Genomic DNA, 17,556 nt, shown 5'->3' on the forward strand with positions numbered 1-17,556 from the left:
ATTGGAGTTTATATAATCTATATTTTTTATTATAATTTATAGTAGCAATATTAATTTATATATATATTAATAAGTGCATAAATAATATTAATATTTAATAAAATATATAAATATATTTAGTATTTATATAATATTAAAATTGTGCTCATTAAACATGATTAAAAAAATATTAAATTTTTTAAATATTTTTTATATATAATTTAATACATATGTATATATTAATATAAATTATATACATATATAAAAAATTTATTTATATGAGGAATTTTAATAATATTTGTTTATTACAAGAGATGTTTGACAGAAAAAAGCGTCTGCTAGCGCTTCTGCTATTGCGCATGCGCGAGATTTTTTCCTCCATCCGCATACATTTTCATGCATATGTGTGAGTGTGATATAGATGTGTGTATGTGTATGAAGCGATGAAGACAATATAACCTGGAAATGCAAAAATTAAAAGAAATTTAGAAGCGATGATTAATCGAATAAAATGACGTCTAAAAGAATTACAACGACTTTCTCTAACGATGCTGAATATTAAAACGAAAAGGAAATAAAAGTTTTACGTAAAAATAAAGTCTGTTTCGGAGAAAAAAAGGGTACGAATCAATATTTATTATTAATTGGATAAAAATAAGGACGAAAATATATATTTTTAACGTTGTTCTGCTGATTTTTGACAGCTGCTTGCGCATATAAATTTTATAAAATGAATAATTGATGAAAATATTTGTATCTCCAAAAAGAGAGGGATGTGCAATCAAGTATAAATCATGAAACGTAACATACATCGATGACAGAATCACGAAGAGTCAGTATCATCGAAGCTAGCACGCCAGGAAAAATGACCACTATGTGGCATCAACAAGTCTTTGCGCTGGATGCAAAGTATAATACGTCGCGAGCTAACAAGCTCCCTAGTCTAGGTACGCAACGTCTCATTTATATCTATCAGGATGTGTTGTGTTAAAAAATGATTGCAATAATTATTTTATATTATATATATAATTACAAAAATTATTTTATATTATATATATTATATATAATTATGTATAATATATTATATGTATACATATATGTATATATAATGTATATAGGGTGTTCCATTTTAATCAATCACTCCTTGTAACTTTGCAGGGAGCAATTGTAGAGAAAAATGTCTCAGGCCTGTTTGATTGCAAGGTCAAGGCCAAGATCACCATCTTATGTCTCCCTTGGAGCTATACAACTTTTGCCTGAAACATTTTTCTCTACGACTGTTCCCTGCAAAGTTGCAAGAGATGATCGATTAAAATGGGACACCCTATATAATTGATTTAAGGATCCTGCACCAAATATATAGGATTTCAGCTTTTGATGGAATTGGCTGTTTTATAATAGTCTCGTTGAACCCATATAAAATCCTAGAAGAAATTGAATCCCAGTAAAATCAGCTGATTTCTCACATATTGCAATTTATGAGTTGCTGAGCAAATAATGTAATAGGCTCAAAACTAAATAATAGATGGTTACTGCTTTCCAGCCAGTCAAACACGCAAAATTAGGATTTTGCTTGACTGACTGTAATTCAGTAACTACGAATATTTAGCTTTGAGGCTATTACATCTTTTGTTCAGTAAGTCATAAGTTACAACATATGGAAAAAAGCCAGTTCCATCAAAAGCTAAAATCCACTTATGAATAAACTTATATGTAATTATTATAATATTTGTCTGATATAATAATATATCAATATATTTATATATCTTCTCGATACAGGTATGTTATATATTCGTCGAAGAAATCAGCTGCTTCGGGAGAAACCTTCCAGAGATCCCGAGATCAGCGCGAGATACTTGAAACTGCGGTCGGAATTATTGCGACGACGTTACGGGGAGAGGCAACAGGAGCAAAGTAGCTTGGGAAATCACTCGATCAGCGAGGATCCATCGGAGGGCAAGCTGAAGAAGCATCAGCTCGCGCAGCGGAGATCAACGGCGGAGAATTTTGCGTTCGCCGGGGTCCATCACGTCTTCGATCAGCACAAAACGGCTGTGACGATGCTCAAATTCGCCAACAACGACAGATCCAAGCTGTGCTGCGCCTCGTTGGACGGCAGCCTGTCTATATGCGAGGTCATCGGCACGCTCCCGAAGGTCATTGCGCTGCTGGAAGGTCATTCTGGCGGCGTGACCGCCCTCGATTGGAGCATCAGCAACGACCTGATAGTCTCCTCCTCCTTGGACGCGACGATACGTCTCTGGAGAGTGTGCCCCGACGCTGAATCCGTTTGCCTGCGAGTGGTGAACGATCAGCAGCGCGCAGAGGTCCTCTGCTGCAGCTTCATACCCGCCAATAATAATCTCGTCGTGGCCGGGAACTCCCAGGGACTGATCCAGATCTTGAACGTGTCCACCGGTATATATATGCGCGGTGGATCCTGCAAAATCGGTGGAAAGGTCGGTCTCTTCGTTATTCTCAGAATTGAGAAGTAACGCATTACTTGTAACGCGTCGTTACCGTTACTTTTTTCTATCTGTAACGGTAACGGCAACGTCGTTACATTTTTACAGTAACGGTCACGAATTAACCGTTACTCTTATCGTTACTTTTTAGTTCTCTCAGTCCTCTGTTATCTTTATATCTATTCAATAGATGGCGTGCTTTAATATTAAAGATGACGTTGATTTAATATTATATATATATATATATATATATAAAGCTTCCTATATATAATTATACATTTTAATAATAATAGGCTCTAGCATTACAAAAACCGAAAATGTAACGAAAAGTAACGAATCGTTACTTATTGAGTAACGGTAACACGTTATTTTTTAAAATCAGTAACGAGTAACGGTAACGCGTTACTTTTATAGAGTAACGGTCGCAACTCTGGTTATTCTTCAGTAGGGATAGACACTTTATGCTTTGAGCATAATAGCATAATATGACAAAAATTGTTTTTAGCATTAATTTTAATAGTTATGCATAGTGCATAGTACATACTTAATATTATTTTGAATTAAACGCTTAATATTTTATGACACAATATTTAATAACAATGTTTGACATATTATGCTATTATGCTCAAAGCATGAAGTGCCTATTCCTATTCTTCAGTATTGTTATGGAAGAGGGAGTTTGTATATCAATTTTGTGGAATGTACCTTGCAGATTCTCTCCCTTGCTTGCGAGGGCAGCGGCGGTTCGGTGATTTGGGCCGGAAACGACAGGGGTGTCATAGTGTCCTTTCGATTGGAACCCGGTGTAGGACGGTTGACCAAGTTGCAGCGGGTACAGGAGACCGGCGGGATGATAACCAGCCTTTCCTGGCGCTCCTGGCTGTCCAAGGACGCTCCTTGGGCAGCTTTGTTAGTCAGCAGCGCCTGCAACGCTGTTCTGTTGTATCGCGTCGTGGACCATCACGGTTCTCTGTATCTCTGGAGAAAGTATCCTATCAAGCATAGGTAATGTTTTATTAGGGATAGGCACTTTATGCTTTGAACATAATAGAATAGTATCAAAAATTGTTTTTAAGTATTAATTTTAATAGTTATATATATAAACACTTAATATTATATTAAATTAAACACTTAATATTATATTAAACATTTTTGGACACATTATGCTATTATCTCTATATTTTAGCCTACAAAATATACTTTCCGTGTTTTCCATTAATCAATTAGCCTACTTTTAAATTTCTTTATTTTGATCGCAGCTTTCCAGCAAGTATAGTCTTGCATTCTTCTAGGATCTAGTACATTTTAATGAAGTATGTGATTTCACAGGCATTATTCGTTGAGGTCCACTTTCTGTCCGCAAATGGGTGCGTGTTTAATAGCCACTGGATCAGAAGACGGGGCCGTTCACTTGCTGGATTCAGCGAGGGAGGGAAAGGCCGCCAGGATCAATCGACTGCTCGGTCACGCGACACCCGCGTTAGCCTTAGCCTTTAATTACGACGAATCCCTATTGGCATCCGCGGATCACGACGGACAGATTATCTTGTGGCGCAATCATCAGCGTCATTTGTAAAGCATTCTCTTCGGGATTTCATTGGAGGAGAAAAAAGGAAGAACAATTTGATCGAGTTCTAAGGCACAAATTATAATATAAGATTTTAATAAGTGTTTCGAAACATTATTCTATTTTTATTCTCATGAAATGTAGAAAACAAAGATAGAATGATGTTTTTGACCACAACCTTAATTATAGGTCTGTTCTTTTCACTTGTACTTTCTAGTTTAGAGTTTCTTTGGAAGGAAAGAAATAAACTCTGGACTAGTTCAGCTGAAAAGAACAAACCTTATGTAAAGCGTCATGTAGGAATGTATAGATTTGTCTAAAATATAGAAGTTTGTACATATCGCGGATCTATGTCTTATGCTTGTGTAAATAAAAATGAATAATTAATATAAAATTTGGAGAAAATAAAAATTTTTGGGTCGATTTAATAAACACAGCGCTTCTTCTTTCTGTATAACAATATATTAATTGTTCTCTATTTCATTTTATATTATAGTGAGCACAAAAGCAGTATTAATAGTAATAATAGTAGTGTGATGATAGAGCGAGAGACGTGACGAGAGTGAATTTGTTCGTATAACTTTCAATATTATTCTGTTTCATCGATTCGTTCTGGTTTCAATGATTTCTATCCAGTGTTGTCCAGTATGAATAATTGTACGATATATATATATATATATATATATATATATATATATATATATATATACACATTATATCGCAAATAAATACTTGTAAAAATCTCTCTAAAATGGTATTTAAGTTCATAATTATGTTTATCGCGCGTCCGCAAATATATTTTTGAGATCTATAGAAATATCTTTTACGACGTACCACGTATTGTGGATTTATCAATGTTTGTATACTTTCGCACATAGTGTATATTAATATATTTAAGCGAAAAAAATCGGTCACAAAATTGTTTCTATTTTAGTATAAAAGTAAATAATATTCGAAATAGTTTTGTCATATGCCACTATAGAAAAGAGAGGCAAATGTAACATAATCGCGTATCACGTATATTCGAAAAGAAAAACAAGCTCGAAGATTGGCAGAGATTCTCGTGTTAAATACGATTAATACGCGATTTTCCAATTCAAATGTATTTTTTTTTTCTTAAATTCAATATAAAATTGGACCGATCTACGCATCGTATTTTCTCATCACAGATCTAATAAAAGTAAAAATCTATCAATATATACGATACATATAATCGTGTAGAAAATTAGACGTGCAAGTATATTTTTTCCATGATTTTTCCTTCGCCACAAGAGTCTTTAATAAGCGGGATGGAAAGTATCCCATATATTCTGCTATACAATACTTTGATAATAGAGAGCGGATTGTTAATAATGTTTAGTTAATATCGAGAAATATCGTGCGATAATGAGTATCGGTAAAGAGCAAAAAGGAAAAAAATAATGAAAGACAGTTATATGTCTCTTATAGACAATCGCAAAAATAATTGTGTCGTTCTACATAGGCACTACTGTTTGTTTTTAACGATTACGCTATAAATAACTATTTACACGTGCAACGAATTTTTTTTTTCGATGTAGCTTCTCTACGAATCGATTGTCTAGAATTAATACTTGTGTCCATTTTATATATATATATATAGAGTTCCCCTCTGTCCCTCGTTTGTTCTATCACGATTATTGAACCATCACATGCGAAATAGGAAGCTTTATCCATGACAATAAAGCCGCAATTATCTATATAGTGACACGCATTTTTTCGTACTTATTTTACAGAGAACAACTACATAACAACTCCGCGCTAACAAAATCCGCTAGACAACCGATTGACCTTGGCGTAAGTCACCTCGAGCACGCGATATTCGCTACATCCTCAGATCTATTATATACATTTGTTCGAGATTCGTGTGTCACGCATGATAGTAAATCTCATCGGTGATAACTTCATTGAATGCGTTGAACGAGGAAAATCGACGGCTATTTTCCACGACGAGATTGTTTCGGACGGACTGAACTGTGTTTCTCCTTCAGTACACCATTATCAGACTTTAGTTTTTTTCATTGCTAAAACACTTCACTTCTCGGTAGACTCCAGCGTTTCCCGGCTGTCGCGCTGGAGGTTCCTCGTAGAAGCTAAATCAGCCTGGACATCTTCGTGAGGCACCTTTGGCAACGCGTCATCGTCGCTCGATACGATACATTGGTCTTGCGCGATGACGTTCTCAGGTTCTTCCGATTCGTGGTTCTCTATTAATTGCTCCCCCGAGTGCGGCTGTTTCGCAGGAACGAAAGGGACGGACGGTATACTATTCGATGATACTAGATTTAATTTCAAACGATCCCTGGTGTGTCTCAGCTCCCCCAATTGGTGCTGCTGGCCCGGCTGGCCCTCGATGTATTCGTTGGCGAAGTCGATGTTATTCTGGTGCGGCTCCTCTTGCCGGCAGCCATCCGTTTCATCCCGCTCGTCGGGCAACAGGATTGCGTTCGCGCCGGGAAAGAATTGGCTGACGCATCTACTCTCGCCGGTTTGGAACTGGAAGGGCCGATTCGAACTGGTGACGAAGAATTCCTGATCGTTTCCTAAAAACAAACGGTATAATAAATACATGTATAACAATTTCGAAAAGATAGGGTGTTTAAAAAGGGTCACATATTTTGAGAGTAGGTAATATTGATCAAAACAAGAAAAAAGTCTAATTATCATGGATCCTACCATTAATATCTTCAAAGACTAACAAGAAAATATTTTCAAGTGTAAATAATCTTGATAAAACTTGGCACGTGTGCAGAGGGGTCAAAACTAAGTTTGACGTATTTTTTTTTGCCCAAACTATCTTTCTTGACCGCTAGAGGGCGCTGAACTTGTAATGAGTTAATACTCATGTAATGAGTTAATACTCATTACAAGTTCAGCGCCCTCTAGCGGCCAAGAAAAACAGTTTGGACAAAAAAATACTTAGTTTTGACCCCTCTACATACCTGTCAAGTTTCATCAAGATCGATTATTTACATTTGAAAATGTTCCCTTGTAAGTATTAAATAGATGATCCTTTTTTTAACACTCGTAAAAAGGATTAAATACGTAGGATTTTGGTTTTTGATGGAATTGGTTGTTTTTTCGTACATTGTTGTAGCTTATGACTTGCTAAACAAAAGATGTACCTAATAGCTTCCAAAGTTAAATATTAGATAGATAGTTTGACTGGCTGTAAATCAGTAACCATTTATTTATCTTTGAGGCTGTTTTTTGTTCAGTAGGACATAAGCTACAACATATGAAAAACAGCCAAGTCCACTGAAAATCCTATGTATTTGTGGCGCGGAATCCTTTAATCTCGTAACTAAACTCACACGTACCAGTATGATTGGCGTCATCGTAATTTAAAGGGTACATGTCTAATCGTGGCTCATTGATCATTTCTTCCCAATCTAAAATCCAGAAGAAGGAAACGTCACTTTTATTCTAGAATCTAGATATTCGATGTAGAAAATATCCAAGAAGTTTTGCTTTATAAGTTTAAAATTTGTACCAGAGTACGACGTCGGTTCCGAATTGGTGGTGACGTCATCCTGACTGTCCACAGGTGGTGTTTCCTTCGGGTACTCATATACGCAGTGGTAGCGTTGCTTCTTGAACCATACGCTCTTCTTCTGATCCTGGACAAATGACGATTTGGTCCGATTATAGGGAAATACACCAAAACCTACATTCTATTCGCAACTACTATTCGCAGCCTCTAGCGTAATGTTTATAAAAAAAAAGATACTTGCGCTAAATACCTCGAATTTAAATCTCTGCAAGGGAAAGAGTCACGCGAGAGGAAAGGATGTTAAAATTACATGCATTGCTCTGTGTACTTAAGTAATCGACACACCTACCAACTCATCCTAAGCAGCAATCGCAAGAGGAACGAAAGAAGAACGCTGTTAATATCCATTCGTGCGTCATGAGCAATTTTGCATATACAGGATGATTTATTTTAATCGCCTCAGGCAAATATTTCGAAAATTATGAGGGATACGAAAACATTTTTCAACAAAAGTTTTTCGACTTTGAGAGAGACATAAAATGGTGTCATTGATTCGACCTTGTATAATCATTTGAAGGTTACTTTCAATTTCTTAAATGGAAGATATTTTTTATCCAACATTCTTGTAACTTATCTCGAGAGCTTTTCAAAACACTATAATAAAGTATTTTTCTCTTAAGTACTTTTTGAGTTATTAAGGTTTGAAGTCAACAATTTTTTGACATAAAATTTCAAACCTTAATAATTCAAAAAGTACTTAAAAGAAAAATATTTTATTAGTGTTTTGGAAAGCTCTCGATATAAGTTACAAGAATGAAAAATAGTAAATTTTATTTAAGAAATTGATCTTCACGTGACCTTCAAACGATTATACAAGATCAAACTAATAATACCATCTTATGTACCCCTCCAAGTAAAAAAAAAAAAAAAAAAAAAAAAAAAAAAAAAAAAAAAAAAAAAAAAAAAAAAAAAAAACTTTTGTTTGAAACATTTTTTCATATCTCTCATAGTTTTCGAAAATATTTGCCTGGGGCGATTAAAATGAATCAGCCTATATTTGCGTATATTATTGATCTATACCAGAAGCTTTATCCTTAATCCTGGACTTACCCCAGACTTTAACGTTTTGTCCGGAGACCTCAACGCTGAACGATGAGGCGCTAAAGTGGCGTTCCAGGCCGAAGGCGTGAATTCCTCCTCTTCCTCGTCCTCCTCGACACCCAACTCTTCCTCTTCCAATTCGGTATTCGCCGTTGGCGTACTTGTCGCTTCGTCATCCTCGTTCGCGGTACTTTTGATCCGTATCTGCTCGACGTGCGGCTCGTTGTATCTCTGTAAACGCAAATTTTGATTTAGAAGAACCTAAAAGACTTCACAAAGGTCCTTAATATATAAATAATATATAAATAAATTTAATATATAAATAATATATATATAATATATAAATTAATAATATATATTTTAATTTATATATTAATATTATAAATTAATATATGAATTTAATATATAAATTTATAAATTAATATATAAATTTAATATATAAAATTATAAATTAATATAATTTAATATAATTATAAATTAATATAATTTATAAATTAATATATAAATTAATGTATAAATTTTTGATACAAAAATTTACCTTCCATACAAATTCACCGGAACTGGAACTGTTGTCCTCATCCTCCTCCTCTCCTTCACCCTCTCCCTCTTCATCTTCATCTTCCTCATCGCCCTCTTCTTCTTCCTCTTCGTCTTCATCTTCCTGACTATAGCATTCGTTCTCGCTGGCGAAACTCGTCGACATCAGATCGTCCTGTAAGGGCAAGGGCAGAGGTAAGGGAAAGGACGAAGACAGCTGCTGCCACTTGGACTCTTCCTCGGGACTCGGTAATGGCGCGTTGCCTCCGCCCGTCTTCATGATCCCGCGCGATTTATCCTCCAAGGGACGCATCATAGACGAGGTGTAATCAAAGTTCTCCTCGTCCGACAGATCGCCGTTCGTGGTGTCCCGATCCTCGTCCTGCAATCGGTCCCCCAGCCCTTCCAGCAATATCATCTCGTTTGTACGCGTGTCGACCAGCAGCACGTCCTCGGACGGCATCGAATCCCTAGAGATGAGCGACGTCTCCCTCGAGTTCGAGATCAACGACTCGGAAGTCACCGTGCTCTCTCGCTCCTCCAAGATGGGACTCAGCGGCGTTCCGTACACGTTGTACCTGAAAAAAGAAAATTGATTGTTACAATTGACAAAGCTGTAACTATTTAAAATTCAGATCATTTCTCCGAAGGGAAGCTCTTTCATTTTTTATTGTACAACAAAATGTTTTGAACAAAAGTTGCTTGAAGAAGGATAGAAAATAGCGCTACTGACATTTTCCTAAAGGGCACTTGAAGGTTAATTAAATGACCTTGAAAGTCTTAAGGTCATTTAAAGGTCATTCATGTTTTTTAAATTAAATTATCATATTTTTTAAATGTAAATAGATTCCTTGCAATTTTCGACATAAAGAATTATAAGAATATAATGGCCAAAAAGGTTCATTAAATGACCTTGAAGGTCTGAAGGTCACTTGAAGGTCATTCATGTTTTTTAAATTAAACTATATTTTTTTAAATATAAATAGATTCCTTGCAATTTTCGGCATAAAGAATTATAAGGATACGATGGCCAAAAATGAATATTTCACGAGATATTTCACAGTTTAAGTAAAATTATGTCAAACTTCAATCAAATATTTCCTAAACTATTTATTTTTTTGGCAATGTTACCTTTATAACTTTTTAAATCGAAAATAACGAGGAATTAGTTTACTAAAAAAAAATATGGTGATTTTATTTAAAAAACTTTCAAATGACCTTGAAAAGCGACCTTTAGAAAAAAGTCAATTACGCTATCTTTGGTCTTTCTTCAAATCAAACAACTTTTCTTCAGACCTCGTGTCTTCAATAGAGAGAGAGAGAGAGAGAGAGAGAGAGAAAAAAAAAAAAAAAAAAAAAAAAACCCGCACCTGATCGAAATGTCTACACCTCCGCCAGTTTGATCGGCTGAATCTTCGCCGTCCTCGTCGTCCCACCGTTTGCCGTAGACGTCGCCGGCCGCGCTGTCGTCGTCGTGAACCTCCAAGGACTCTACGATCTGCATCTGCGCCTGGGGCAACTTTTCCCTGAGTTCGTTCCGAATCGCCTGTGACGAATTCCTCCTCCATGTTGAACGACACGTAGGAATTGTCGCTGCGCAGGCTCACCGTCGAGCTGTCCTCGTCCTCGTTCTCGTAGTCCGCTTGCGAGCACTGCTCGTCCCGCTGAGCACTAACAATAGCGACTTCCGCTTCCGCTTCGCGCGATCGAACGTCGTCTTCAGCTTGAAACCCTCGAGTCTCGTATTCAGAGTTTGTTCTCTCACCCTTTGGACCATCCTTCCTATCCTCTTCCACGTTCGCAGATACATGATTCGACTGAACGTTCCGTCTCGAGGGCGAGACGGTTTCCTCGACGCCGGATGTGGAAATGTCAGCTTCCGTTATACTTTCAGGCCCGGCAGTGGCGTAATATTCCGCGTCGAGGATGGTGTCCAGCTCGAACAGGATCTGAAGAGGCTCCTCTTCAGCATAGGACGATCCGGAAGTGTTGGCGGAGGCCAAGAGATTGCCGGACGTCGGCAGACAACCTCCTTCCTCTTCCTCGCAGGACTCCTTGTCCCGGAAACCCGAGTCGGAGCTCTGCTCGTCGTCCGGGGTGGACAGCTGCTTCCTCTCTTCCTCGTCGTCGTTCGACAGCAGCTTCCCTTCCACTTGCTCCATGTTCTCCGCCGTGGGGAAGCTCTCGTCGGCGCTGTAAATGGTGGCGTAGACGTTGTTGCGAAAGTGCGTTGCGTCTGGCGTGGAGGTGACGACCAGTTCCGGCGCGTTGCCATTTTGTCCAGTCGATCCCGAGGATTCTACATACTCATTGAACTCGGTTTCGTCCGAGAAACCGGGCACCTTGTGCTCCAGAGCGGAGTCCAACGCGTGATTCCAGAGCAAAACGTCCTCGACGTTATTCTCGGTCTCCTCTCTCCTTCTCGCTTCCTCCTCGACGGAGAATGTGGTTTGGTCAGGTACATAGCGCAGGAGGGGAAGATCCGGGTCGTCTCCCTTTGACAGGAGTCTCAATACGTGCTTCTCACTACGTTGTGCGTCGCCATTGCCCTCAGGAGTCATCGCCGCGTCGTCCAAGGACAATCGCAGGATCGGCGTCTGACCCTGATCCATGGTCAGAGTCAGGAGTTTCGGTCGCTCCAGGTTCTCCAGCGATCTGGCGAGCTTGGTGGTGCCGTTGTTAGCCGGCAACGGGTCCCGCAGTTTCTTCAACGCCTCGTCGAACTCGGGAACGCTGCGTCTCAGGTCGCTGTCGCTGCCGGGTAGCTTCTTCTTCGCGTTCCTTTCCGAGGACGAGGTCTGCGCGCCCATCGACCACTCGGCGTCGGAGTCCGGATCGATGTGCACGAGCACCATGAGGTCCGTCACGGACTTGGACTTCTGCTTCACCTTTTCAGTGTAGACCCCCTTCTCGACTCGACCCTTCCAGCTCTCTTCCTCGGTCTCCGAGCCGGATTCCTGAAATATAGGGACGGCGTTCTTCATCCCGGGGATGTTCCTCACTTGTTCGTCAGGTCCGAGACGAAACGAGGACTGCTGCAGCGCGTTGTCCGCGGTCTGGACGTCGTCCACGATGTGGGTCCAGTAGTCGGAGTCGATGCTTCCGCGTAGATCCTGCAAGCTGGCGCTTCGCGCGTGCTGCTTGCTGCAGGAGTTTGCGCGCAGACTCTCCCAGCGTTGCTCGAAGTCCTGGTGAACGGAGGGCTCATTCAGAAGAATCTGTCTCACGTCGTCCAACGACGGTCTGCTCTTCGCGTTGACGTTCAGACATAGACGTGTCACCTGGCATATATTTGACGGGCAATTGACGAGGTAGCTCTGCAGCAGCCGGGTACCGTTCGGGGTGACTTGCCTCTTCAGGGCGAGGATCATCTGAATGATCTGCTCGTCGTTCATGTCGTTGTACGGCCTCTCGCCCCAGCTGACGATCTCCCACAGGAGAACCGCGTAACTCCACATGTTCGCCTTCAACGTGATCTCCTGCGTCTCGATCGTCGTGTCCGTGCAGTTCAGACTCTCCGGCGCGGACCATCTGATCGGCAAGGCTCGATCTCCCACGATGTAATAGTCCGCGGGATATTTCTCGACGCCGGTGCCGTAGTCGCCGAGCTTGGCCGACAGGTCCGGGGCGATCAGGCAGTTCCTCGCGGAGAGGTCCGTGTGGGCGAAGCCGTGACTGTGCATGTGCTTCAAACCGGATGCGATCTCCATCGCGATTCTTATGGGAATATTCTCCTTGGCGAGGGCGTCCCTCGACCTGGCGTCGCGATTTGATAACAGGAAGCCTTTCAAATCACCAGCCGGGCAGGACTCGAACAGCAGGAGGTACGGATCGGTCTCCAGGCAGAAGCCAAGCAGAGCCAGAACGTTCTGATGACGTAGTTTCAAGTACGGCGTAGCCTCGCCGAGGAACCAGGCTTTCTCCCTCGTGGTGGCTTCTTCGGTGAGGATTCTCACGACCACACCGCCAGATTTCGATATACCTTTCGGCTGTTCCAGGTCCGCGCGACCTTCAACGACCTTACCGAACCAGCCGTGACCGATTTCTCGGAGATACTTGAGCTTCTCTCTCGGGACGTAGAGCTCGTTGGAACTGAACCATTCGCTGCACGGCTCCTGCAGAACGGAATGATCCTGGATGTCTTGATCCTCGTTACGTGGCGCTGACAGAGGTTTAGCTTTAGCCTTTGGTGTACTCCTTGCTCCGGATACAATGGAGTCCACTGGTAAAGGCTCGAACTGGACTCTTTCGGAAGCAGCTAGTGTCCTGGAGGCATCCAACTCCAATCCTTCAATAGACCGACCGAATGCGCTTTCCTCTATAACGCTTCCATCCTTGAATTCCTATAATAATAATAATATTATTATTTTATGCTCCAAAATTCATTGCATACAACATCTGTATACTACGCATGCTAGTTATTAATTAAGATATTAAAAAAATATTAGAAAACTTAAGATTTATTTTACTTAATTACAAACTACAAATTGTAATAATTAAATCAGCTTCAAAAAATTTTAAGAATTATCTTCTACGTAAAAAATTAGTCCTATAATGTTGTACGTAATGCACTATCTAATTGCGTAGACTCCATCTATAAAAACTTATTAGACAAATATACGTGTATATGTAATTATGTAATAATATATACATATAATTATATAAATACTGATATAAATTATAGTTTATATAGACAGAATCTTCATTAGGAGACAACTAAACATTAACTTTACATTCCCATTTTAACAGTTTATACAGTAAGAAATAAAGAGCCCGCGATATGTATATATCAATGTTACCTGTTTGATATTCTCTGCTTTGTCCTATAATTAAAAGAAATGCAGAGACTTACGTTAGAGCTGTAAAGTAACAACGTCATTTCTTCTAAGATTACTTAGGATCTCTCTTTAAACTACCTTAAATCCTCTTGGTCTTCTGTGCCTCTGACAACAGAGGCAACCAGCTAAAGTTAACGCTGTGGCGGTGACACTTGACAGAGCAATCGCATAACGCATCCAGTAGTGTTCCCATTGCCAGGAAGCACGTGTGTGTGGTGAACCTAGCACAATAAAAATATGTCATTCAATTGTCTTTTCAGTAATATTTATGAATGTTAGCTTATATCATTTCCATATTAAAAATAGAATCATTTTTCATCTTTTCTTAGGAAAAAATACGCTTTCTATTGTTTACAAAACAGCATATACAGAGTGTAACAAAAAAATGTGGGATTTCAGTATATGTATTTTATCAAATGAAGCAAAATATTTATATTACAAACATATATTCAAAACTGATTTTTCAAGTGGATCTTTCATCCTGCCTGAAAGTTTGACAGCTGTCACTCACAGACAATTGTCAGAAAATTATTTTTGCATCATTGCTCTAACATTTTAAGTTTCAAATATGACAGTAATTTTTTTTCACGCGTCCAACAATAAACTTCCTCGAGGACGATGTACCTGCGACAGGTGACGTGGGTACGGGGTAGGCCGCGAACATCGGCAGACCCACCCAAAGGAAGCAGCATGCCCAGTGTAAGTTCCGCATATTTCAACCAGGGAATCCGGTTATCCTTTCGACGAGCTGACCTCCTAAGTCATCCTCGAGCGAGGTCATCGGGGACGGTCGTCCGGCTCATAATCCTCGCCTGGGCGCGCGTTTCTCCCCGGGTGACGGCAGTTCTGACGGAAGGTGGCGACGCGAACACGCTTCGTCCGGAGCGTGCATGATGCGCCTGTCACTCGGCGGGAGCTCTCTCTCTCTCTCTCTAATAAGGCTTTCTCGAAATAAGGTGCACGTACGAGAAGATCTTTCTCACGTCATTTCGCTCTCGTGAGGGAAAAAAGCGTCAATGGGGATGTTTTTTGATTTTTTTTCTTCGGGGATTACGTATGGACGAATAATCGAGAGATCTCGTCGAAAGTTTAGTTGTTGTGCCACGGATTAGAAAATATATTGGAAACTATCGGATTGAGAATTGTAATGTGAAAGCACGCGATATAGAAAATATCCGCCAATAGGAACGGGAAATAGAAAGTGTCCACCAATAGGACTGGAGAATAGAAACGTTCTTAGCCAATAGAAGCAGGGACTCGATTCTTGAATTGATGGGACGTGATATTCAATGATTTATATATTCACAGCCAGGTTTTGGAATGAATGAAGGATGACACGTGAGTTTGTTGCCAGACAATGCATCTAATAATTAATATAAACGTAATTAATTGCACGAAATAACTGTGAAATATTGCGTTTAAAGTACGTAGCCATCTGGCTTAAAAAACGTGGACGTGGAGGATATTAGAAAAAAAGGTTACGTCTGCCGAGTGAATGCAGCAATGGCGACGGAGGAGCATAAACGCTTAGCTGATGTAGTGAAGGAAACTCATGCCCTGTTGCGGACGGAATATCATCAATATGGCGCCGAAGTCGCGTGGGAGCGTCATATGGCGCGAAATGACGTTTTACAGGTTCGCGTCTGCTGTGTACAAAATTTAATATATTATATTGCATATATAATATAACAGATTTAATGTATTTCATAGATATTATAATTTTATAGGTTTAATATAATATATATATATTAAATTTTATGTTTAATATAATATATTATATTGCATATATGATATAACAGATTTAATGTATTTCATAAATATTATAATTTTATATGTTTAATATAATATATATTATATATTGATATTTATGTCTACATATATTATATTTAACATATTTTTATTTATTATATTTAATACATTTTTATCTACATTAATAATTATATATTAATAATACATATATTGTAGATTGATATGAGACAAATTTCAGAAGTATGCTACATCTATGCAAAAATTGGCCACTAAATACTGGAAGGAGAATGATTCGAAGAATGGAACATACTGTAGAATGTTGTGGATAAGAACCCAGTGCAAGGAGTACTTTCTCAATGGTGGTAAAGAGAAGTACGATAAGAGAGAACGGGATATATATGCTAAAATGACTGGAAAAAAGTTGGATGAAAGCTGTACAAACAACAGTGATGAAGACATCTGTATGGAAGATCATTTAAAAAATGAACCAAAAATATCAGTACTGGATGTAGGAAGTTGTTACAATCCTTTAAGCGTCGACGAGGCATTCGACGTCACCGCGATAGATTTAATTCCGGATTCAACAGGAGGAATTTTTCGCTGCGATTTTTTAAACGTCGCGATCGGAGAGGAGCGAATTCTCTCGCGAGACGCGCGAGAGATTTATCAGCTAGCCGCAAGGTCATTCGACGCCGTGGTGTTTTCCTTATTACTAGAGTATCTGCCATGTCCGGAACAGAGATACAATTGCTGTAGGAATGCGTACGACGTGCTGAAGATAGGCGGCCTGCTACTCATTGTGAGTCCGGATTCGAAGCACGTCGGAGCAAACGCAAGGTTGATGAAGTCTTGGAGGTACACGCTGAGCAGATTGGGATTCATGAGGATCAAATACGAGAAGCTACGTCACATTCACTGTCTGGCGTTTAGGAAATGCGCCTGCAAAGACGTCGCCACGCGATGGTGCGAGCTGCAGCGTTTTTCCCAGGATGATAGGAAATACATATCCGAGACAGAGATTTTTATCCCACAGGACTTTCAGACCATTTGTTTCGAAGAGGAAAGAGGAGAAAAGTCAGTTGAATACAATGAAACTGATCTAGCGAGTACCTTTTCTGAATTACCATTTGATAATGAAATGTAGTTTAAGTCTTCGATGGATTATTCACGAGCCATCTGAAAAATGTTTGATAAAACTTATCATTTTTATATATAATTATAGAAATTGATATATAATATATACAATATATTATAAATATAAATATATTAATTATATGTATATATATAATATATAATTATATTTTATAACAAATTATATATATAATTAGAGCTTTAATATTTTATAAAATTGTATAATAATCAAAACAAATATAAATTTTATGTATGTATCATATGAAAATATTAAAATTTTTATTTAGAAAATGTTTTTTTATTGCGTGTGTAAGCAGTATTTTAAGAGAAAAGAATATTTAAGAATTATAATTAAAGAAAACATATAGTGTAAATATTCTATATATTATATCTTGACAATATAATTTACAAAAAATATATTTTATAAACGAAATTATTATTTATAATTCCATAGGAATTGTAAGATATCAAAAGTAAAATGTATTTAAAATTTACGCTCTTAGAGCAATAAGTTTTATATCACGAGCATTAGGTGGCGCTAAAATCGAAGATATTTTGAACAAGTCCTTCTATATACGAGATAATTGATGAATTCCGTTGTCGCCATATTGAAAGTTCTTTCTGATCGGTTCTCCTTGTTGATGCACGTGGTATGTATAATTTCTCTTTTATTATCCA

At 38.7% G+C, this 17,556-nt stretch overlaps 3 protein-coding genes across 5 annotated transcripts; 2 read left to right on the plus strand and 1 right to left on the minus strand.

Annotated features, from left to right (window-relative positions):
• The first annotated feature begins 376 nt into the window (after positions 1-376).
• On the plus strand, positions 377-5,206 carry LOC114939423 (WD repeat-containing protein 13). 2 transcript variants are annotated; one of them, XM_029313739.2, is made up of 5 exons: positions 377-599; positions 684-926; positions 1,759-2,438; positions 3,157-3,449; positions 3,774-5,206. In XM_029313739.2, exons 2-5 carry the CDS (start codon positions 794-796, stop codon positions 4,018-4,020), a joined length of 1,353 nt encoding a protein of 450 aa, XP_029169572.1. In that variant the 5' UTR covers positions 377-599; positions 684-793; the 3' UTR covers positions 4,021-5,206. The 2 variants fall into 2 exon arrangements, with proteins under 2 accessions (XP_029169572.1, XP_029169573.1); XM_029313740.2 differs by having other exon boundaries at positions 747-926.
• On the minus strand, positions 4,191-15,472 carry LOC114939422 (uncharacterized). The gene is given in 10 exon segments (XM_029313735.2): positions 4,191-6,572; positions 7,350-7,421; positions 7,523-7,649; positions 8,633-8,854; positions 9,162-9,738; positions 10,531-10,706; positions 10,708-13,503; positions 13,960-13,983; positions 14,077-14,219; positions 14,623-15,472. Coding segments are annotated over 10 exon segments (4,734 nt in total). The 5' UTR covers positions 14,711-15,472; the 3' UTR covers positions 4,191-6,063.
• On the plus strand, positions 14,853-16,955 carry Samtor (S-adenosylmethionine sensor upstream of TORC1). Of its 2 annotated transcripts, none has more exons than XM_085484807.1 (3): positions 14,853-15,336; positions 15,423-15,633; positions 15,989-16,955. In XM_085484807.1, the coding sequence occupies exons 2-3, from the start codon at positions 15,502-15,504 to the stop codon at positions 16,889-16,891; spliced, it is 1,035 nt and encodes a 344-aa protein (XP_085340933.1). In that variant the 5' UTR covers positions 14,853-15,336; positions 15,423-15,501; the 3' UTR covers positions 16,892-16,955. The 2 variants fall into 2 exon arrangements, with proteins under 2 accessions (XP_085340933.1, XP_029169575.1); XM_029313742.2 differs by having other exon boundaries at positions 14,856-15,336; positions 15,986-16,954.
• Positions 16,956-17,556: the final 601 nt, after the last annotated feature.

The sequence above is a fragment of the Nylanderia fulva genome, unplaced genomic scaffold, assembly GCF_048542155.1.
Source record: "Nylanderia fulva isolate GAGA-0341 unplaced genomic scaffold, ASM4854215v1 Scaffold32, whole genome shotgun sequence".
NCBI lineage: Eukaryota > Metazoa > Arthropoda > Insecta > Hymenoptera > Formicidae > Nylanderia > Nylanderia fulva.

Bases quoted from the DNA above. Each gene is read 5' to 3' on its own strand.
- LOC114939423 (XM_029313739.2), top strand. From the start codon at position 794: ATGACAGAATCACGAAGAGTCAGTATCATCGAAGCTAGCACGCCAGGA. The intron at 2,439-3,156 runs GTCGGTCTCTTC...TGTACCTTGCAG, and splicing joins CCTGCAAAATCGGTGGAAAG to ATTCTCTCCCTTGCTTGCGA. The intron at 3,450-3,773 runs GTAATGTTTTAT...GTGATTTCACAG, and splicing joins AAGTATCCTATCAAGCATAG to GCATTATTCGTTGAGGTCCA.
- Samtor (XM_029313742.2), top strand. From the start codon at position 15,502: ATGGCGACGGAGGAGCATAAACGCTTAGCTGATGTAGTGAAGGAAACT. The intron at 15,634-15,985 runs GTTCGCGTCTGC...GACAAATTTCAG, and splicing joins CGCGAAATGACGTTTTACAG to AAGTATGCTACATCTATGCA.